Source organism: Vombatus ursinus, unplaced genomic scaffold, assembly GCF_900497805.2.
Source record: "Vombatus ursinus unplaced genomic scaffold, bare-nosed wombat genome assembly UNPS02014768.1, whole genome shotgun sequence".
NCBI classification, from domain to species: Eukaryota; Metazoa; Chordata; class Mammalia; order Diprotodontia; family Vombatidae; genus Vombatus; species Vombatus ursinus.
The window spans coordinates 26234672-26257864 of NW_020954546.1; the positions used below are offsets into that span (position 1 = coordinate 26234672).

Below are 23193 nucleotides of genomic sequence, written 5' to 3' on the forward strand. Positions count from 1 at the left end.
CTTAAGCAGGAAACCTCTCCAGAACTCAAGAGAAGCTGAGCTCCTGCTGAGGCTCTCCCTGTTTTTAGCGGCTTGTGGCCATTTGTTAGAAGCATTGGGGGTAAGGGGGTGGATACACCTGGTCCTTTTGGAGCTGCCTAATTGCCGCACCCCTTCCCTGTCTCCCAGTCTTTCCTGTGCAGCCCCCTCTCACCTGGCTCCTGTTTCTAGGTGTGATCACCCTCCCTTGGCCATTGGATGCATTTAAAGGTTTTATTTTCCTCGTTATAAATGGCAACACCGATGTCCAGCAGGTTACAACAGCACACTCGAGGTCACAGCAGATGAGTGACAAACAAGGACCTGTAGCTCAGGTGGCAGGCCCACTTGATATTTCTGGCAGATGATTGAGGAGAACCCTTAGACTTATTGGTCAGATCATACTGGCTTCCTTTGGTCACTCTCCTTTTCCCTCCTAATTACAATTTTTTTAAGGTAACAGTTCAACATGAGATGTCAGAAATAAACTTTCCTATAAACATGTGAACCTAGTCAGCCTGGCGCCCTGAGATGGCCCATGCAGTTTCATATACTTTGTAATACAATGTAATACTTGGTTAATGGTGATACTGTATGTAGGTGAGGCGGGTGTACTTTATCTCTTTAGATAAAATGTTACAGTTCTTTTAGTACTTTAGTTGCCTTTTGGTGATTTACTCACTTTGACTCTCACTTAACAATTGGAATTCTTAAATGTAACAGACGTAAGAATCCCCAGTGCACATGACATTGAAGGAGGTACCTGTGTGGTTGTAGAATTTAAGATACCCTGAAAGTGCTTACTATGCCCGCCTTTCACTGTTTTATGGTATTTGTTATAACCTTTTGTGATGGGCCTGCCTGTTCATTTACGCAGAAGCGAGAACAGAAAAAAGAACTGGGCCAGGTCAATGGGCTGGTGGACAAATCTGGCAAACGAACCACATCCCCCAGCAGCGATACAGACCTGTTGGACAGGTCAGCTGGTAAAACAGACCTCAAAGCCATTGCCCAGGCCCGGATTCTGGAGCGGAGGGCTAGTCGGCCTGGCACGCCCACATCTAATGCTAGCACAGAGACACCCACCTCCGAACAGAATGACGTGGATGAGGACATCATTGATGTGGATGACGAGCCAGCAGCAGCAGAGATGGACTGCGGGCAGCCCCAGCTGAAGCGACCCTTCGAGCTGCTCATTGCAGCAGCCATGGAGCGAAATCCAACCCAATTCCAGCTGCCCAACGAACTGACCTGTACCACTGCACTCCCAGGTGAGGCCCAAGTGGTGGCGGCCACCACACGTGCAGCATCCAGTGTTTGTTTCAGCAGCCTGTGTGCTGTCAGCTTGATGGCCTTAGCTCTGATTCAAGCAGCACCTGTCACACTCACCGGCTACTGTATAGTTAATGCCATTCAGCATCTCCCCTTTCCCATGAAGACTCCATCTTCCCCCAGCCCCTCCATCCCTCCTTTTTGTTTGAAGAGGGACAGCTTCTCCACAAAGCTGGATACGAGGTCCTGGTTTGTTGTTTATTTTGTTTTGTTTTGTTTTGTTTTCCTTGTAGAAAATTGAATTGCCTAGCTTTAGAAACCTGCAGATCAGTACAGTGTGAGTGGAGCTGAGCCCCCTGAACACCTCCCTTATACTTTACTCTGTCAAACAGATTTTGGTATTGATTAATTGAAGTTGTTTGGGCATTCACATTTTTGCCTGGTGTCAGGAAGGGTCTTTCTGAGGAAACAGATGTCTTCCCACTTATAAAGGTCTCTTCATTCGTGTTCTCTTTCTCTCTACTACCTTTTCTTGTTTTAACCTGACACTACCCACATTTAGTGCAGGACCCTGGTCAGAGTGTGTGTCCCTTTTGTTCTTCCCACTTGACTCTTTTCTGCTCACCCCAGCCTAGGAGCTCTGAAACCAGGAAGAGGACAGCACTGTTGGTTTGTTTTCCAGGTACTAGCAAGAGGAGGAGAAAAGAGGAAACCACTGGGAAAAATGTCAAGAAAACCCAGCATGAATTAGATCACAACGGTCTGGTTCCCTTACCGGTCAAAGTCTGCTTCACCTGTAACAGGTAGCCATGTTCTTCTCAAAGGCTGGATCGCATTCAGTGGCCACAGTCCTTTTCTCACCTCCCTGGAGCTAACATTTCTCCTTTCCCAATTCCTTGGGGTCTTGGGTGTCATTTTATTTTCCATTCCCTCCTCTCAAACATGTTATACATTTATAGCCCCATTCAGGGGGCTGAGAAACCAAACAGCTTTGGGATTCTTCATGCCTGGTGTAGACAAAGGGTGTGTTCTTTCAGTGAACCCAATAGAAACATAAGTAAATTATATATATATATATATATATATATATATATATATATACATATATACACCCATTATATGGGTATCCCAAAGCAATAATGACAGTAGTATTCATATGTACATAGCTTTTATAGTTAGAAGCGTCTTCCTTACCAAAACTCTGTGACATTATTAGCACAAGTCTTATGATCTTCATTTTATAGATGAGAAAAGCAAGGCTTATATGAAATGCCTGAGCCAAGACTTGAATCTAGGGCTTCTGAGTCCAAGGCATTTCCTCCTAGAGTCTAGACCATGCTCCTTTATAGAGACCCATCGTTTTCCAGCATGACTGATAACAGGACAAGGAAATGTGCCATTAGAGACTTGGACACAACAAAAGACAGGATTTTTAAATGGGTGGGCTTGCTAAACATTGAAAGATAGAGCTGGAGAGGGTTTTAAAACCCCAGGCATCCATCTACTAGAGGGCTGAGATAGTATAATATGTGGAGGCAAATGGTCTGATGAGTGAGATGACTCCTGGGGTCTGAGCTTTAAAAATTGCAAAGGAACCAATGCAGTCTCTAGCTGGAAAGTTCATTTACTTCCCTAGAATACTGGCTCACCTCAGGTTGAGAGCTCCTCAGTGAAAGGGACTCAGCCACTTGAGTTATGAAATCTGAACTCATCAGGTCATCCTGTGGTCAGGGCTGGGCCGGCTATAGAAGAGCGCTGCCACCGGCAAGGCAGAGCATTGTCTGGAGGAGGAGGATGAAGTGGCAGACTTTCCAGGGCAGGCAGGAACAGTTTTAGCTAACATGTCTTCAGGTTTCTGGGATAGTGAAGTGACAAACCGTTATTGGCATTTGCTGCTGCCCCTTCCAACCACTATCCTCACACACCACTCCCCTGGCTGCATGGCAGGCTCATTTTTTGCGGAACGCCTCATGCATTTGGCAGGGAGCAAGGAATCTTGGTGCAATGAGATGACCTCTGGAAAGAGTGAAAGTGTTTTTCCAAATGAGATAGTGGCAGCCTGAAGAACATCAGGCCAACGTCAGCTGGTTTCCCTAGCATGTATTGACCATTGGTCCTTCCTGTTCAGCAACTTCGACTTCACTACCCATAAACATCCCTCATCCCCCCAAAAGGTGCTTCGTTTCAGGAGTGGAAAATGAGGAGGGTGGCGCTGGCCTCCAGGCCCAGACGTCTTCCTCCATTGCTTCTGCTCCTCTGGTAGAGGGCCCTGGGGTGGGGGATGAGGGGCAGGATGAAGTCCTCATCGGGTGTGGCCTGGATGTTTTGCACATAGATGTAAGACCTGTTGCCTTTGCAGGAGCTGTCGTGTGGCGCCTCTCATCCAGTGTGATTACTGTCCCCTCCTGTTCCACATGGACTGCCTCGAACCACCACTCACTGCCATGCCCCTGGGCAGATGGATGTGTCCAAATCACATAGAACATGTGGTGGTAAGCCTGGGCATGACGCAGTGGGGCTTTTTCAGGCTTTTCCTGGTTAGGAAAGAAACACACATCAATAGGATAAATGATAGGATCTTTTATCCGAGTGGTACCTTAGTGCTCATCTGATCCAACCCCCTCACTTCACAAACGCTTCAGCTAAGGTCCATAAAGGTGGAATGACTTATCTATTTTTCTGCTTAGAAATTAATTTATGCTACCTGTCTCTAGACAATTCCATATCATATTGACACACCTCCGCTATATAAGTTGGCTATTTCTCTGCCTTCCTCCCTTCCAAAAAAAAAAAAATTCCTTATTTTAGCTTTACACTCTTATTTCAGTAATAATTGGTTGCTTAGAAGTAACTCATTTGGGTAGTGAGGTCCACAGTTGACCCAAGGACCCCAAGTAGGAATTATTGTGTAGTACCAGATACAACCTTAAGAATAATAACAAAATGAGCAAATTCGTCCCCAACATCTAGTTTTTGGTTTTGGTTTTTTTGCTTTGGGTTAGGCAATGGGATTAAATGACTTGCTAGTAAGTGTTATGTGTCTGAGGCCGACTTTGAACTCAGGTCCTCCTGAATGCAGGGCCGGTGCTCTGTCCACTGCGCCACCTAGCTGCCCCTCCCAACATCTAGTTTTAAACCTTCCCTAGTCCCAGGGGGGAAAAGCTTTGGAAAGATGCGTATTCTTTTATCCCAAGAACCTTTCCCATGGAAGACAGAGGTGCACTTCCCAGACCAGATTTCATGAGCCAAGAACAGAGTTAGAGACCACTTTCTCCAGGGTAGAGGAGGCTTCCTAGCTGAACTCAGGAGCTAGAAAAGACCCAGAGAAAATAGCAGTTTTTGCCTGAAAACCAGAGGGAAGATTGTTCCTTTGATTTAGATGAAAGTATCTGTGCTGACAGAGGGGCTGGCCATCAGGCAGCATGGCAGTGGGGAGCCCTTTGGCCCCCTTTTTTATGGGTCGCTGTGCACATCCAGACTCTCTCATATTGAAGAAAAAAGTCTCTCTGAGGTTCTTGATTGTGTTTTGATTTAGTCGCTGCCATTACAGCCTCTTTCCCAAACTCAGGTCTGAAAGAAGGTCTCTTTGTAGAAATTGTGCATTCACCACTTTTTACTCATGAAATAGGGAATTGTCACTGCTCACTGTTCCATAGCACCAGCACCCAGGCTAAGGGTATAAAGGTAAGGAGGGGGAAGGAAAGCCATTTGAGCCTTCATGTACTTTAATATTGGCAACTCTAGGAGAATATCAGCCCTCTTAGAAACCATCTCATTTGTTAAACACCTTCATTTTACAGAGATAAATAAACCAAGGCAAAGCCAGAACAAGGCCAGGATCTTTATTCCCAGCCCAGTGTATCACCCTAGACGTGCCTTTCGGCCATTCCTTTTCATCTTATATTCTCTCAGCCTGGCATGAAAATCAGGATTTTCCTCCCATTTTACAGAGGGAAACACTGGAACCTGAGGAAATTTGGATCATTTGACTCATGGTACCTAATAAATCGAGGATTCCACAGTATTCTTTTCATAGTAGAGAATACTGCCTCTCTGTTGAAAGGACCCTAGTGTGATTTGAGAAAATATAGATAGTTAACCCATAATCTGTGCTGCCCTTCGCAGCCTCTGAGAATGCCTTCCTGTCCTGGCTCAGGAGCAATGATGGCCTAGAGGGGACCAAAAGGGAAGGACCCCCTCCCTGCTGGGTCACCCAGGGCACCCTTTACTGCCCTGCCCTGCCCTCCCCCAGGGAGTTGGGAGCACACCCTCTTTTCTTCCCACCGGATCTGGGAGAGGGAGGGGAAGTGAGCTGCCTCTGACCTCCTCACTTTTGCGAGGGAGTTTTGAAAGGGACGCAACTCAGTAGCATTGTTAGGGACGTATCCCGAGTCAGTGTGAAGCGGAGGCAGCCAACAAGCACGTGTGGCCTGGACCGCTTCTCAAAGGGGGCTAAATGGGGGGGTCTGTCAGGGAGCTGCCATGGAGGTCTCTCTGTCTTCCCTCCAGCTGAACCAGAAGAACATGACCTTGAGCAACCGGTGTCAGGTGTTTGACCGATTCCAGGACACCATCTCCCAGCACGTGGTCAAAGTGGACTTCCTGAACCGCATCCACAAGAAACACCCCCCTAACCGCCGGGTGCTTCAGGCCGTCAAGAGAAGAAGCTTGAAGGTAAAGCTGGGTCCTGAGAGAGAAGGGGGATTGTCTTCTCTCTGGGCTTTCAGCACTTCTCTTACTGGCTCTGGCTCCGCCCAGAAGTATAGGGAGGGACAGAAGAGGACATGACCCAGTTTTATAAGTTGAGGTTCCTTGTTTTGGCCACGCACACACAGAAGGGGGCAAAGAGATTACAGACTGCAAAACCGAGCAAGAGAAATCCTTTTTTCCCCTTTGCCCAGGACCGGACATTTCCTTTAGATGGAAAGTGGTTACAGACGCTTTTCAACCTCTGATCTCTCCAAAACCCCACTCACTGTGACTCTCCAAGTTAAGAGTATGCCAGGAGAGCTGTGTCCCTATAAGAGCCAGGGGAAAGGAATTGGTCCTTCTCTCCCTAATAACCGCTCAGTCATAGCTAGTGATCCGAGCTGCAGTACCCAAATTCGGCCGCTAGATGGCAGGCGTTTTTGTTTGTTTGTTTGTTTGTTTTTTTAAGTGCCCCTCCCTCCCCAGTCTCTTCTGGAAGAAAAAAAAAGCACCCAGTTTTAAAGAAGGTGATTTTTGACTATTGACTATTACCCTATGTATGTAATACAGAATGCAGATTAGTGTTTTATATGCTTCTGACTATGCAAACGTTTGTGCAGAGATGGAAATCACATTTTTCCATAACTAAATTACTTCAAATAGGTAATTATAATTTGGAAAAGTCTAGATTAAATTAATTTGGTGAAAGCATATTCAAAGAAATTTATCTCTTCAATGCTGAAACCTCGTGGCTTAGGATCCTTCTGGATGAAATGACTTCACTCAGTCTTACCTAGTCCGTTAAATGGTTTCCTACCCTCGTGCCAAAATCTCAGGGCAGTGGCTGTCTGGATGCCTGGTACATGGAAAGGTTTGAGAGTGAAACGAGATACATGTTTTGTTAAAAGAATAGTATCAACGCACTACAATTGACATTTTTCCTTTCACATTATTGGTAAGGTGTTTTTGGTTTGCTTCAGTACTTGGTACATAACCCCAAAGGAGCATCAGAAACTGTCTCGCCTGCTAGTGTCATCATCGTTACTCCTTCTTGAGCTGTTTCAGGTCTGTGGCTTGTGTGTTGGTGGAAAATGACTCTGTTCCTTGATCCCATATGTCAGCTCTCTCTACCATGTTTGCAAAGGCATTTTTGAGGCTGATGTGGACTTCCAAAAGCCCTTCCCAGGGAGGGCAAATCATAGAACATCAGTTAATTTAATGGCTTCTGCAGGTTCTTTGTGACCACACGCCTAGAGAACATGTCAGAGCATGTCAGCCCAGAGCAAAACCTGCCACACTGGCACAGCACCCATCATCTCTTGTCACTTGGATGTGGGCATTAAAGACAAGAGACCTCAATGAAAATGGCCCAATCGTGCCTACTCCCTCCACTCTCCCCTCCCAATTAGGTTCCTGATGCTATAAAATCCCAGTACCGGTTTCCGCCTCCGCTGCTCGCACCTGCGGCTATTCGGGACGGGGAGCTGATCTGCAACGGGGCTCCCGAGGAGTCGCAGAAGCACCTTTTGAACCCTGAGCACTCTGCTAGCCAGGCAGAGCAACAGGAGGTGAGTAAGGGCCCTGGAGGCTGAGGCGTTTGGGCAGGGCCATGCTGCATGTAGGGCTCCTGGCTTTCCTCTTCACCCCGGGAGCTGAAGCTGGACCTAGAGAGAACAGAAAACAGGAAGCCCTGTTGATATGGTAGTCTGCAGCTGCCCGATGCATCTCACGTATTCGAAAGCCATCTGGCTTTCTCCTGCCCCCACCCAGAGCCCACATGCCCAGCACTTTCTAGACTCTTACTGGATCCTAGGGCAGATACCTTGAACTCTGGATTGTATTGGGAGAAACAGGTACATGTCCTAGAGCTAGAGAAAACGTGAGGTGATTACTCCAGACAGTGTGGGCCCTAGCCCTGTTCCTGAATGACAGATTCCTGCAGAGCTCCTCCCTTCGTTTATCGCCATCCTTCTAGAATACCTGTCCCCCAAGAGGCCTCCCATCCTGGTCATCTCTGTAAAGTCAGAAGGGATCCCTAATGAAGACCTGGAAGGTCACCCAGATTGTGGCTGGGATAGGGGCCTGGGAGAAGGTCCCCAAGTGTCTGCTTCCTAGCGCTCCCCTCACTAGAGTTTGCCCAGCAATGCCTGGGGCCTGGCCCCCGGAGCTGCCTCCAAGCACCGAAGAGCATCACCAGCCGGTTTTCTGGATCTCGTGCGTGTGCCGCCGCCACCACCACTGTGGGGGAATCGTGGTCCCTCGCCTCTCCCTCCTCTGACCTGCCTTTCCTTTCTGTTTGCAGTGGCTCTGTAGTGTTGTTGCACTCCAGTGCAGCATATTGAAACATTTATCTGCTAAGCAGATACCCTGGCATTGGGACTCTGAACAGACAGAGAAGGCTGATATTAAGCCTGTTATTGTGGCTGACGGCTCAATCACCACCTCTCTGCAGGCAGCTGACAAGGCACCCACACCGTCCCTTTACCCAATGTCTTCCCCCTCCGGGATTACCACTCAGAACTCCCTGAGCTCATCTCCATCTCAGCAGCTCCCAGCTCCCGAGGACGTCAACTGCAGCTCTTGCGTGGACAAATCCAAGAAAGTGGTGGCCTGTGGGACCTCTAATGGGCCGACGGGCACAGAGGTGAAAGCCAATGGGCCTCACCTTTACGGTCTCCCCCCAGACCCCCCAGACCCCCGTCGGCTCCAAAGTTCTGGGACCACTCTCCCGGTAGTTTCCCACCGGCAGTCATGGCCCCGGCCCCTCACACCGCCAGCGGCGGGGGGCCTTCAGAACCACACTGTCGGTATCATCGTGAAGACAGAGAACACCACTGGCCCTGCTTCATGTACCCAGAGGAGCTTGGCACCTATCCCCAGCCTGCCACCTTCCATTCCCAGTTCTTGTGCCAGCCTAGAGACCACCAGCACTTTGCAAAGAAAGAATGTCCAGACACAGATAGGACCCCCACTGACAGATTCGAGGCCGCTTGGCTCACCCCCAAATGCTACTCGGGTGCTCACTCCCCCCCAGGCAGCAGGAGACGGCACATTGGCAGTGGGAGCCAACCAGCGATTCTGCTCACCAGCGCCATCTTCAGGTAAGTGTCATTGTGCAGGGTGATTAATTTTGTGCACTATGTTTGGTAAGTAACAATAAATTCATGGGCTTCACAGGAACTTTGGAGACAGCCTTATCCACAAAGCACCGTTTCCTGTATCCTCCCCCAGCCCTTCTACCTCATCTCAGCAGCCATTCCCACATACTTCAGTTAAGGGACATGGTTATAGCCTATATCAGATTGCATGCTGTCTTGGGGAAGGGGGAGGGGAAAGGGAGAAAAAAGTTTGGAATTCAGATCTTATAAAAGTGAATGTTGGAAACTATCTTTATGTGCAGTTGGAAAAAAATAAGATACTATTAAGTGAAATAAAAGAAAGAGGAAAAAAAAAAGGAGGGACATGGTTAATTTGTCCCCACTTTGCAGAAATAGAACCCTGTGCAGTGTTAACATTCCTAGGGTCCCCTAACAAGTCAGCCCAGATCTCTTGACCCTTTGGCCACCGGGTTCTACTTACTTAACTGTATTTGCTGCCTTGGAGACAGTCAGTAGGATCCTTTGAGCCGTTCCTCTTGCTCTAAGGTTCTCGGTAACTCTCTCAGCATTTCGTGATCCAAGGGAGAGCCTGGATCCAGGCCTTGGAAACTGATTTGGAATTCGCCCAGGACTTCCTTGGGTTAACTCTTTGTAAAACTTCCACATCAGTAATGAAAATCAGGAATGAAACAGAAATCTTTTGAACAGCCACACAAAGCTGATGGCATCATCCAGAAGCAGACCCTCAAGCCTCGGGTGTCTGCTAAGAGTTCCCCCAGAATCAAGGTCGGAACTAAGATTTAAGCCTTCCTTAGATAACTCTAACTTCCCAGGAATGAGGGAAGGAGAAAAGAAAACTTCCTAGTCAGGGCTGCACCCAGAAGCCCTCAGAACCTGTCTTTCATCTTTGAACTAAGAAAATTTCACTCTCTCCTTTCATGTGAAAAAAAAAACAGAAGAGTTTGCCATTTGGTATCCAGAGTTGCTAATCCAATGCCTGAATGAGACTTTGAATCCTGGTAGAATTTTATGTGGAGGGGAGCTAGGTGATGAAGGTGTACAGAGCGCCAGGCCTGGAGTCAAGAAGACTCATCTTCTTGAGTTTAAATCAGGCTTCAAACACTTACTAGCTGGGTGACCCAGGACGAGTCACTTAACCCTTCTGGCTTCAGTTTCCTCATCTGTAAGTGAGCCAGAGAAGGAAATGGCAAACGACTCCATTATCTTTGCCAAGAGAATCCCAAATAAGGTCAAGAAGAGTCAGACATGACTGAAAACAACTTAACAACAGAAAAATTTTGTGCAGCTTCGTGTATTTTTTTCCCGAGTCTTAATCAGGTAGTCTCCTGCATGAGAGACCTCATACACAGGAATGGTTCATCAAAGGCTGCTATCTTTCCAAAGAATGAACATCCCAATTTGAAGGCTCAAGGATTTCTTGCTGTAGTAACTTAACAGTCTTTGGGAAGGAGAATGGGGTTTCCCTAGGTTCGGAATCAAGACCCAACCAAAAACCAGGGTACTTTAGAAATAACCCATCACTTTTCTCCTGCTGCATCCGCAGATGGCAAGGTCAGCCCTGGCACATTATCCATAGGAAGCGCTTTAACCATACCCCCTTTCCCGGCCAACTCTACTGCAATGGTAGATCTCACCAATTCTCTTCGAGCATTGATGGACATCAATGGAGGTGAGTGAGCAGCTTCTGAAACTTAGATGACCTTAGCAATGAGTCCCAGGGTTGTTTCCTTTAGACTGGTAATTAGGGCCACTGCTATTTTATGTTTCTGGGGCATAGGGGTCATAAGCCATAGTTCTTTTCTTTGCCTTCCATCTTCTGCGTTCACGAGGACACCTGCAGAGACTAGAGAATAGAATCAGGTACCTGACCCCATAGCCCCATTTATTTGGAACCTCCCTGGTCCATGGGTGAAAGATCCCTCAGTACAGTAATTGAGAGGGAAGTTCAGATGCTTGTTGCTGAGGCAGGTAAACAGGAAAGGGGTATTTGGAATATGAATATTAGTTGATTTTATTCTGCATGTTCAGGTTACCTGACCCCAAGCCAACCTACCCTAGAGACCACCCATTTTAAAGCCAGAGTTCAGAACCAGAGAGCAGCTTAATACTGCAGAGGGTTCAGGAGAGTTTCTGACTCCCTCCGAGCACTCAGGCTCTGAGCAGCCCTCTTTTTGAAGTTAGGCCTACGTATCACAATGGCAGAACTTCAGAAACTCTGAATAGTCTAGGGACCCCCCCCACTTCTCACTTCCTCATTCCCTCCCCAGTTATTTATTGACATACCTGTTTGGTTAACAGAGATTGAGATAAATATGCTGGATGAGAAGCTGATCAAGTTCCTGGCCCTGCAGAGAATACATCAGCTTTTCCCTTCCCGAGTCCAGACTGTGGTTGGCAATGTTGGGACTCATTCACTGGCCCCTGGGGGGCATCATACAGAAGGTAAGGACGTGGTCTGCTCCATATGTCCAGGCAGCTGTCCTTCCCTCCCTGACAGGCTAAGTTCTTGCTTTGAGCTTTTACCAAGATCAGGGTTTCTTGTTGGGTAAGAGCAGGATGGCAGCCCCAGCTCTCAGAATGGACTTTGAGGTTTTCATAGTACACTGGAAGTTGTTCTCTCAAGATCAAAGGGATCTACTTTGAGACTTAAACTGAGAAGCCATAAGCAGGCACAGATGATGGTTACCGGCAGATGCCGGCCCCCGGGATATGCCTGCTCTGATGTGCGCCAGCTTCCACAGACATGGGAAGTGGGCAGGGGTTGGGGAAGGGGCAGCCCTCCTCTAGAGGACAGCCAGGGCTTTAAGAATTTAGGGAGGGAATAATGAGCTGAAAGAAGTAACAGTGTAAGAGTAGCTGACATTTACTTAGTGCTTTAAAATTACAAAGTATTTGACTTCATTTATTTTATTTGATTTGTTCAACAGCTTTATGAGTTAAGCGTCAGAGATATTATCCCCAATTTAAGATAAGGAAACTAAAAGAGAAGTGGGGAGGGGATCTGCCCAAGGCCCTGGCCTCCTGTGAATTCTTCCCAGCCTCTCCATGCGAGACCCCCTCCCCTTGAGCTCTAAGAGCTTCAGAAAGCCATTTAGCTAGGCTTGGCTCTTTGTAGCCAAGATCAGCTTGGAGGAGTCCTGACCAGAAGCCCTCAAGAGAAGAAGCTACTAATTGATTAGTCCTCTGGCTGTCTCAGAATGCAGGCTTAGTGTGGCCTTTGTTTACCCTGGGTTACTTCCCTGCAGGAGCCAGAAGGGAAGCTGAGATCTTTAATGTGTGGGTCATGGCAGGTCTCTAGCCCTGCCTTCTGAGTGATCCCATCCCCATTTGTGTGGGTCTGTCTGTCTCTGTGTGTGTGTGTGTGTGTGTGTGTGTGTGTGTGTGTATGTGTGTGTGTGTGTTGTAGTCCACAGAAAGGAGGTGCAAGCCCGGGCTGTGTTCTACCCCCTCATGGGTTTGGGAGGAGCTGTGAACATGTGCTATCGAACCCTCTACATTGGAACAGGTGAGCAGGCCAACAGGAAGAGCCAGCCCCCATCGTTGCTCCCTGGGGATACCTGCATGACATAGACAGGCATTCATTCAGCTATAGAGATGAGGGGGCAAGTGGGGCTTAACTTCTAGACGTTGAAAGGGTTCTACTTCTGATCATGAGAGACCAGAGCGAAATAGCAGCTACTCTGCCCAGCAGAGGCCCCCAACCTGGGGCCCTCACCCTGGTCTCATCAGGACACCAAGGCGGGGACCCTCGGCTGCCTCCTCCATCCCCCATTTTCCACCCCAAAGTGCGTGTCGGTATTAACTCAAGAACTACCTCTTGCAACCTGTGTTCCATCTCTTTCCTCCCATACCCACCACCTCCCTGCAGGAGCTGACATGGACGTGTGCCTTACAAACTACGGTCACTGTAACTACGTGTCTGGGAAACATGCCTGCATCTTCTATGATGAGGTGAGTGAGAGCAGGCCCAGGGGCTCTAATCTTTGCAGGCCTGGGGCACTGTAGGGTCTGGCTTTCCCTCCATCACCTGCTCACTGAGTCTCCCCTCCTGAAGATGAAAGGCCAGCTGGGGGCCCTCTGTCCTGGCCTGTCTGTGCCATCTGAGCAGAAAGAAGCAGTCAGGGTCTCTCTTCCCTGTGGCTGTTAACAGGGGAGAGCAGAGTTAGATTTGGACCCACAGCATAGCCCAGGAGAACCTGCCCCGGGGGCTTCCTGGAGGGTCGGGTGATTAGTGACCCAGAGCCACTGCCACTGCCTCAGAGTCAGTCGACTGTGACCAGACACCCGGGGTGTGCACAGGCAGAGGCAGAGGCAGGGCCCTGCCTGGGAGGCTCTTGGTCTGGCTTGATTCATAGAAGGCCTTCACACCCAGAACAGCCAACCAAGGGACTGTCGTGAAGGGCCTGTGATCATGGAGGGGGGAGGCTTCTCTAAGGGGGACAGAAGCCAGCCCGGGCGGGCGGGCAGCGGAGCTCTGTCCCCAGCTTGAGGAGCTCACGTCTAGTCTCCCCTTAGAATACCAAGCATTACGAGCTGTTGAACTACAGTGAACACGGGACAACGGTGGACAACGTGCTGTACTCCTGTGACTTCTCAGAGAAGACGCCCCCTACTCCCCCCAGCAGTATTGTTGCCAAAGTGCAAAGCATCATCAGTAAGTTGGCACAGAGCCCCTGACTGGCTGGCTGGAGGGTAGAGATTCCTGGATTGCTCCAGGTGCTGCCACCTTATCTTGGAGGCCAGGTTCTCTGCCTTTGCTCTTCCTTCTCTGAGGGCGTCTCAAGCTCTAGAGTTCTGGTTTCAGTGCCATGTTAGCATGCCCTCTTGGGGAGAGAGTCCCACACCAGCTCCCTAAATACATGTTCCTTCTCCTTCTCCTTCCTCCAGTTCCCACAGATCTTCTCCCTGCCAATTCCTGGGCCTCACCTCTGCCCACTTGACTTCCCCCACACAGCTGCCATACACAGTGACTTCTGCATTGGCCCAGAATTCCCCATCCAGCCCCCTCCTCACCCCGTAAGCTGTCCTCTGCTTACTTAATCCCCAAAGAGCCTGCCAGTGCTGGGATAGGCCTGGGCCTCCTGTGCTCTGACCCTGGCCCCATTTCCCTCTCACAGAGCGCAGAAGGAGCCGAAAGCAGGAAGAGGAGCCCACAGAAGAGGCAGCTATGATGAGCTCCCAGGCCCAGGGACAGCCGAGGTGGCCGTGTAATTGCAAAGCCAGCAGCTCGAGCTTGATTGGGGGCAGCGGGGCCGGCTGGGAGGGCACGGCCTTGCTGCACCACGGCAGCTACATCAAGCTGGGCTGCCTCCAGTTCGTCTTCAGTGTCACGGAGTTCGCAACCAAACCACCCAAGGGGGATGCTGCCCTCCTTCCGGACGGGGGCCTTGCTGAGAAGCTCTCCCTCAAGCCTCCCCAGGGCCCCGTGCTACGCTCCAACTCGGTGCCCTAGGCTCGAGCACAGGCGCTCCACCCTGAGACAGACTCCTCCAGTGCAAAAATGTACAAAACCAAACCCGGGGTTTTTCTATCCTCTACCAGAAACTGTTCAACTACAACCTTTGCATGAAATGAAGACAACCTTTTGACTCTTTTTTTATCCTTTTTCTTCTTTCTCAAGTTCTAGGGGGCATTTGCACATATATTTGTACTCGACATTTCATGGGAACTGGGCAGACCAGAGCTCAAAGGAGCTTTGGGGAGGGGAGGCCGAGGACTTGGACACATTTCCTCCGAAGCAAAAATCGAGACGGACCCTGCCCCACCTCCCTCCCCACCGCCCACCCGCCCACCGTTGTAAAATAATCAGAAACTTGTTCTATTTTGTGGCAGTGACAATAGTTTTATATTAAAAGAAAAAATACAGTTTTCATACAGCAAAATCTATACAATATCATTGTTTTATTTAATATAAAGATCGCTACCCACTCTCCTCCCATGGCTCCCCTTCCCCTGCTGCGGTTGCACTACAGGTAGCCTACTGTGTGTTGTGGACAGATGGAAGATTTAACTCTTTTCTGGCGTCCATCCTGTTGTATTTCAAATAAGGAAAAGCATATTGGATTTTGTGTAAATACACCCAGTGATGGCATTTTTTTCAATGTTTTTAAAGCTGTGTACAGTACATGTGGTAGGACGTTTTCTTCAGATTGTCTATTGTAGCAAAAACGTTTTGTCGTAAACCTGTTTTCGTCTCCTTTTTTGTTCTCTTGCCACTTCTACCCTTAGCCCTTCTCCCCTCACGGCTAGTACCAATGTACATAGTAATTGTAATGTTTTAGACTTTACAAAAACTTTCCTGTATTCTGTATATAAAAAACCAAAAATACTTCAAATCATGTTTTCTGCCTGTCTGTCATGCCTGTCATCACCTTGAGAAGGGAGTCTTCCCATTCTCCCTGAACCCCAGGGACTAATGGCCAAAGATGGAGAAGATGAGCCCTTTGGACAGTCTTCAGCCTTTCCCATTATTCCTCCCAGGAAAATGGAAACCTTTGTGAAATTTGAATTTTGAATGGATGAGAGAAGGAAAGAGTCATTGAATCATGTGTCATTTGGGGTGAGGGTATCCTATTGTTAAAGGTCTTAAAGGCGTGTTAAAAGAGACAGATGAGTGGGCTCTATGTAATCAAACTAGACCCTCCCCAGCTCTGACCCTTTAGAGGAGGTACGGTAGAATTCTGAGGGTCTGTGAACTTGGACAAGGGAAAAAATACGTGTTGTTTTCACTAATCTTTGGCTTCCTTTTTGATCCTGTGAATTTTAGTCATCTAAAAGCATCATTTTGAGAAGGGGTGCATGGACTTCAAGGGCAAGACTGCCCAGAGGGTCCGTGCCCCAGGAAAGGGGTAGAAGCCCTACTTTGGAGGAGGGGTGGCAGACTGACCTGCATGGTCTAGTAGTTGAGGAGGAGAGTGACACCTGTGTGGAAAGACCTTTTGATTCATGTGGTGATTTTGCTTTTTTAACAAAACAAGCCTTGCTGTCCAAACAGCCCTGGTCTGATGATCGTGGAGATAACATCTCTGTCAGTAGAATCTCAAGAGTTGGAAGACTTCAGCCATCCTCTAGGCTGACCCCTGCCCAAACGGGAACACCCTCCCCAACCACCATCCCATCCTCCCTCCCACTTCCTGGTAGCTGCTATTACTAGGAAGCTCACCTTTTCCAAAAGTGAAATTCACAGTTTCCACAGGCTGCTTGGGTGTGTTGTCCTCTGCAGCTTTGCAAAATGAGTCAAATCCCATTTACACATATCAACCTTTCAAGCATCTTTGAAGGAAGCTGCTTATTGAAGGGTAATGAATAGGGGCAGAGCATTGGTCTGGGAGGAAACCTGGGCCCCAGTCCCAGTGATTTCTGTTTTGACCTCAGGCATCTCACCGCCCTTTTCTCCCCTGTAACACAGGGTTATGCTAGAGAGGAAGCGGGGTGAAGAGCCTTAGACTTGGAGTGAGAAAGAGCTGGTTTAGATTCCTACCTCTGATGTGAGCTGTGAGATCCTGGGCAGGTCGCTTCAAATCTGTCTGAATTTCCTCATCTGTAGAATGGGGATAACACCTACCTCACAGGGTTGTTGTGAGGATCAAGTGAGATCATGTATGTAAAGTTCATTGCAAACCGAAAAGTGCTATGTAAACATTAGCTTTTGATATTAGATTTCGTAAAGTCCACTGACATGTGTATAAAGCATTTTCTAAACTGAAAGTCGCTATTATTGAATTTGAAGACACCCATCCTAAGTGAGAGGGTGATATTCCCCCCTCGGAATCTTCTGAACTTTGACCAACCCAGAATTCTCTTCAGAGAGGTAGGCTGTTTGGGTCTGTGGCAAAAACAAGATTATCCTAACACCTGCCTTATAGGTTAGTGGGTCATCACTCAGTGTCTGTGGCCCAGATATTTCTGAGCTCTGCTACTTAATCTGAGGAGTTATCTGTAGCCCCTTTCCCCCAAGAAACTAACATCTATGACCTAACTCAGCCCTCAAAGGAGAAATGTCGGTTGTCCATTTTATAATTGTAAACATTGAATCCCAGAAAAATGAGGTTTCATGTTGCAAGTCACACAGCCAAGTATGGGGCAGAACTGAGCTAAGGACCTGTGGGCACTAACTTTTGTATTGAGCGATCACTATACTTACAGCCCAGTGATAATTTCTACTGATTCTAACAGTGCTGAGATATTTGGGGTCTCAGTACAGTTTTAAGCTACAAAAAGTTAAAGGGTACTATCTATACTTTGAGGATGAGAAATGTTTGTCTATAGAATGTATAACTATACACACAAATATATGTATGTATATATAGATACACATTCCATATATATATACACACTCCATATATACATATATAAAGAAAGATATATAAACAAAGGTGCTCTGTATAAGGAAGGGGGGAGATATATAGATACAGATATGAATACATAAGGAAGGGAATATAAAAAAGGGATTTATAAATTAGGAAGAATATATAAAATATAAATATATATAAAGGGAATATGTAAATGGGTGATATATGTGTGTATATATAGATATTTGTGTGTGTATATATATATACACACATATATATGGAAGGACATATATGCTAAACAAACTATGTAAAGAAGGGAAAATATAAACAGGTGAGGTAGATATTTGAGGAAGAGGAGAAAGATGGTGATGAGTCAGGGAAGGTTCACTGGAAAAATCAGTCTTACACAATTGGGAAGAAGGACCAGATGCTGGAGATTGGCTGGAGAAACTGGAGAAACAGTGATGAGTATAAGTACACTATGGGGAGAAAGATGGGAAGGGATATTGACAAGGGCTATCTGAAGACTGAAGAGGAAAGGGAAGGCATGAAGGACTTGGAGAGTGCCTATCCCGAAGCTGGCCTCTCCCTCATTCTGTGTCAAACACGCAGACACACACTCAGAATTTCAGGAGAGCCTTGGATTCTGAGTCAGGGAAGGGGGCTCTCAGTCCCAAGTTCGACACTAACTACACTACTTGTATGGCCATGACCTCGGATTCCTGGTCCATGAAAAGAGGTGCAACTACATAATCGCTAAGGACCCTTTCACTCCTACTCTTGTGACCAGTGGATGTCTGAGCAGGAGAGGGGCTTTCTGCTGGCCGGCTGTCAGAGGACCTGGATTTGAGCCCCAGCTCTGCCCACTACCACCTGTGTGATGCTGGGCACACCACGTCACCTCCCTAGGCCTCAGTTTCCTCCTCTGTAAAATAGGCCAGCTTCTGGGGTGCCTGCCCAGCTCTGGAGCTGGGAGCCCATGGCCCCTCTCAGTCTACAGTGACTCCTCAGTCACAACCTGCGCAGGTGAGCCGGGCGCAGTGCCCGGCTGTTGCCTGGAGGTGGCACTGCTGCCCCTGCCTGCCAATTTCCTGGCCTTGGTGGGGGCGACATCACCACCCCATCCCCACCCCAAACTTTTCCTAAAACCAAGCTAGCAGAGACCCCATTCCCCACGGCTGCACCGCCTGAGCAGACCTGGGTGCCCCTGCCCCGCCCCTACGGGATCCGCGGCCCCGCCGGTCGGTCGGGGCAGAGCTGGAGCGACACGGAGCAAGTTTGAGCCCTGAGGTCTGCCATAGTTGGGGGAGGAGCCAGAGAGCAGGAATTGAAATCCACCAGGTTGAAATCGACCCTGGATGCTGGTACCCAGGCGGACGGGACCATGGATGGGCTCCTGCTAGGAGCAGGGATGCTCCTGGGCTCCTACGTCCTCATCTACTATAACTTCATCAAAGCCGTGCCCTGTATGAGCCCCGTCAACCTAAAAGGAAAGACGGCCGTGGTCACAGGTTAGGAAGGGCCCACACACCTGAGCGCCTGGAAAGCTCTCCTCTTCTCCGCCCCTGCACCCCGTTCCCTCCAGCTCAGGCTTGGGGTCGGAGGAGGGAGGGATCTGACGGATGTCTGATGGGATCTGGGCCTTGGACATCGGAGCAGGAAGGGGCCTCGTCCTTCCCTTCCCCACCCCTCACCCCCAGCTTTGCTGATGCCGCCGGTGGGGGGGGGGGGGACGACGGGCATTTCAGGTGGCAACACCGGCATCGGGAAGATGATGGCTCTGGAGCTGGCCCAGCGTGGGGCCCGGGTGGTGTTGGCTTGCCGAAGCAAGGAAAAGGGGGAGGCTGCTGTCTATGACATCCGAAAGGTAATCGTGACCGCCCTTGAAATCCGTCCAGTGGCACTTTAGACTTTTCAGAAGTCTTAATTTTGTTAGACTTTTCCATAAACATATTCTCCCACTTGCATATTCCAGACTACCATGGGAGATAGCTTAGGGCAAGGACAGGCTTTCTTAAATCCATTTAATAGGTGAAGAAACTGAGGCTCAGGATCATAAAAGTTACTTACCAGAGGACCTGGCTTCAAATCTATTTCCACCCTTTAAGCAATCCACTGCACTTCACAATGTTTCTTCATTGGTAAAATACCCCTCTGAGGTCCCTTCTGGCTCCAGATCTGGAATCCTTTATAGATGGACCAGGGAATGGTGGGCCCAGGATTTGAGGACCCAGTTTCAATGTCCTCCTCACTACTTAACATACAAGGTTCAATCCCTTCATTTTATTGGTGAGGAAATTAAATCACTTGCCCAGAATCCCATAGGTAGGAAGTGGTCGAGGTAGATTTGAACATAGATCCTCTAATGCCAAGAAACAGGGTTCGGGGCCCACAGGGAAGGAGGTGGAAGGTGTCCAGGTGTTCTCACCCCTGTCCCTGCACCGGTGTCTCCAGGACAGTGGGAACAACGAGGTCATCTTCATGATGCTGGATCTGTCCAGCCTAACTTCTGTGCGTTCCTTTGCCACTGCCTTTCTGAGCTCAGAGCCACGACTGGACCTCCTCATCCACAATGCAGGTGAGAGCAAGGGAAGGAGGTCAGGATAAGGGGTGGGCCTGAAAGTACCAGGGCTCAGGGCTAGTTCCTGGCCGTAACTATGCCCAGAAAAGGGAGATGGCATCTGTGTGCAAGCTATGGGTGTATAAAGATAGTTCACAGTTCCCATTTTACAGATAGGGACACTGAGGATCAAGGGGACTTGGTATGTGAGTCTATTGGGAGTGGCATTGGAAAGAGGAGCTGGGGATGTGCACCCTCTGCCCACCCAATATTGCTCCTTCCTTAGGGATCAGTTCCTGTGGCAAAGCTAAGGAAACCTTTAATCTGATCCTTCGGGTAAACCACGTGGGTCCTTTCCTGTTGACCCATCTGCTGCTTCCCCGGCTGAAGGCCAATGCCCCAAGCCGTGTGGTGGTAATGGCCTCAGCAGCCCACCGCCGTGGGCACCTGGACTTCTCCCGCCTGGATCGCCCAGTCTGTGGCTGGCAGCAAGAGCTACGGGCATATGCAGACAGCAAGCTGGCCAACGTGCTGTTCACTCGAGAGCTTGCCACTCAGCTTGAAGGCACTGGAGTCACCTGCTATGCTGCCCACCCAGGTGAGGAACCCATCATGGGCGCCACAATTCTGCTGTTGATTCTTGACAGTCCTGACTTCTTCCATTTGGTCGTGGACTCTCAGCCCACTTCCCACTTTGAAGTCACAAAGCAGAGCACACTGCCCTTGGATTCAAGAAGCCCTGGGTTCAAACTCTACCTGTGACACTAATTAGCTCTGCCACCCTGAACAAGTTATTAAACCTCTCTGGGGTCGTTGGCCTCTAAAGTTCCTCATAGCTCTAAATCAATAGCCTATGAATGTCTAAGCTAAAAGGGACCTTAGAGACCACTTAATTAGTTGTAGCTCAACCTCTATACCTCAGAGGAACAAACTGGCCTCAAGGGAAGGGACTTACCCAAAACAATACAGCTAGCCAGGAGAAGAACTAGGAGTACAACTCACATCTCCTGACTCCCCCACGCTTTCCATTATACTGCCTCCCAATCAGCTGAGCACCCAAAGAGGCAGGAGGATACAAAGATGAATTATTATTAGCTGGCCTCGGCATCCAGAAGACCCCAGGTGCTCTCTCTATACATCCTGTCTCTGTGTCTCCCAATTCAACCCTGCAGCTGTTTGTAATCTCCCTCAGGTGACAAAAGCACATGCATATAACACTCAGTTAGTCAAACAAGGCACTGGGTGTTAACAACTGAGGATGCACAGGCCAAAGGGATATAATTCCTGCCCTCTAAGTGCTTACATGCTAATAGAGATGACATACACAGACTGAAGAAACAGTAAGGGCCAGGTCCTCCACAATAAGGGTCATCAGAGATCAAAGAAAGGAGTACCCCAGTGGAGCTGGAATGGTCAGGGGGGCAGGGCTTCATGGAAAAAGCAAGGCATGAGCTGATTCTTGAAGAGTCTAAGAGTCTAGTAGGCAGAGAGGATGGTACTTCAGGAGAGGAAATGGTGTAAGGTTGGAGTGCCCAGTCATGTTCAGTCATCAGGGCAGAGAAGGCTAGCAAGCATAGTGAGTTCACCTAGGGGAAAAGTGGGAGATAAGGTTGGAGCTAGAATGTGGAAAACCTTGAATGCCGGGCCAACACTACTCTTTCCCTTTCTTGGTTTGGAGTCTTATCTAATCTCTCAAAGGGTCCCTTCCATGCCCCCTTGTACCAAGGTAGTGCCTACCCCAAGTGCCCCTGGACCAGGAGATCGTATGGCACAGTGGAGAAAATGCTGAAAAACTAGGCACTGCCATTTAACATCTGTATGACAAAGAGCAAGTCACTTAATCTTTCTGCATCTGTTTCTTCATCTGTAAAACGAGGGCTCTTGACTTGATGATTTCTAAGTTTCCGTTAAGCTCTACATCTGAGCCTATGAGCCTCCACCCCTGCTAGGCCTTCTGCCAACCTTGCTTTCATTCTCCCACCCACAGGTCCAGTGAACTCGGAGTTGTTTCTCCGCCATGTGCCAGGCTGGCTGCATTTGTTGTTATCCCCCCTGGCATGGCTGGTGCTGAGGACTCCAAGGGGTGGAGCACAGACACCCCTACACTGTGCCCTACAAGAAGGCATTGAGCCACTCAGTGGTCGATACTTTGCCAACTGCCACGTGGAAGAGGTTCCCACCTCAGCCCGTGATGACCGGGCTGCCCGTCGGCTGTGGGAAGCCAGTGAAAAACTGGCTGGATTGACTAAGGAGGGAACCCTGAACACCAGCCCGCAGCCGGGGTCCCCACATAGCCCCTTGGCCCAAGTCGCCACAGACTCAGCACCCTCTAGGTTCCGAAACCTATAGATTCCATTGCCCGCTGAGGAGCAGGGCACATCGAATCTGTGTAGCTGTGGGTTGGCAGGCTAAGAGCCAGGATCATTTCGATCCACAAAGGGCTCCTAGGCCTGCAGCAGCAACCATAAAAAGCTGTTAAGCTTCCCTCAGCCGTAGAAGGAGCAGGTTGGATGAGAGGACCTTGAGGGTCCCTCCCCAACCCAGATCTGGATCATCCACCTACATAGGTCACAGCCCCTCCTCAAGCTAGCTGATTATCTCTAAGAACAACTCACGGTCCCCTGCTCCCCTCACCACACAGGCCTGCACACATACAGGCACATGTGTGTACACTCATATGCATATACACACATATACATTCACATACACACACACACACACCCCAATCACCTGGCAGACAGTCTAGAGATGACTAGAGTTGAACTGTGCCACTCCCAAACCCTTCTGTCTCCAGGAGGCCTTCTGGGCCTCATCAGACTTTTCAGAGCCTAGACTCTACTTTGCCTTCAGGGAGCGGAGCTTTCATGGATGATGCCAGAAAGGAGGGTGGCAATTAGGTGTTTACTTCAGGGCTTTGGGAGGAGGTTGGGGGGGGGGGAGGGAAGAAGACAGAAAATTATTATTAATCCCTCTGGGGTTGGAGGTAAGGAGAGATGATAATTGTGCCCTAGAGGCCCTGGGGATGGAGGTGACTGGAGGTGGCCCGTGTCCCCCAGAGGCTCTTCGGATGGGGGTGATGAGTGATTTTTATTTCTTCCCTTCTTGGAGAAGGAGATACCGAGTGACTTTTATCCCCAGGGAGGAGGGGGAGGAAGGGCTTCTGTTTTTGCGGGGCCAATAAAGCCGGGATTTCCAGGATCTCTCCGCATCTCTTTAATGCGCCACACTCAACATGGTGGCAGAG

At 49.0% G+C, this 23193-nt stretch overlaps 2 protein-coding genes across 3 annotated transcripts in view; both read left to right on the forward strand.

Moving 5' to 3' along the window:
• Positions 1 to 15433, forward strand: part of PHF12 (PHD finger protein 12) — a 33304-nt gene extending 17871 nt beyond the window's left edge. The window contains exons 4-15 of the mRNA XM_027861529.1: positions 896 to 1289; positions 1973 to 2093; positions 3650 to 3782; positions 5800 to 5964; positions 7389 to 7547; positions 8282 to 9080; positions 10642 to 10767; positions 11397 to 11540; positions 12505 to 12603; positions 12967 to 13049; positions 13614 to 13752; positions 14216 to 15433. Of these exons, the coding sequence (XP_027717330.1) occupies positions 896 to 1289; positions 1973 to 2093; positions 3650 to 3782; positions 5800 to 5964; positions 7389 to 7547; positions 8282 to 9080; positions 10642 to 10767; positions 11397 to 11540; positions 12505 to 12603; positions 12967 to 13049; positions 13614 to 13752; positions 14216 to 14550 (2697 nt within the window). The 3' untranslated portion in view covers positions 14551 to 15433. The remainder of the gene's footprint in view (positions 1 to 895; positions 1290 to 1972; positions 2094 to 3649; positions 3783 to 5799; positions 5965 to 7388; positions 7548 to 8281; positions 9081 to 10641; positions 10768 to 11396; positions 11541 to 12504; positions 12604 to 12966; positions 13050 to 13613; positions 13753 to 14215) is intronic.
• Positions 15434 to 18699: 3266 nt separating this feature from the next.
• On the forward strand, positions 18700 to 23147 carry DHRS13 (dehydrogenase/reductase 13). Of its 2 annotated transcripts, none has more exons than XM_027862038.1 (5): positions 18700 to 18900; positions 19138 to 19256; positions 19769 to 19967; positions 20236 to 20547; positions 21937 to 23147. In XM_027862038.1, exons 1-5 carry the CDS (start codon positions 18774 to 18776, stop codon positions 22296 to 22298), a joined length of 1119 nt encoding a protein of 372 aa, XP_027717839.1. In that variant the 5' UTR covers positions 18700 to 18773; the 3' UTR covers positions 22299 to 23147. The 2 variants fall into 2 exon arrangements, with proteins under 2 accessions (XP_027717839.1, XP_027717840.1); XM_027862039.1 differs by having other exon boundaries at positions 19844 to 19967.
• The last annotated feature ends 46 nt before the right edge of the window (positions 23148 to 23193 follow it).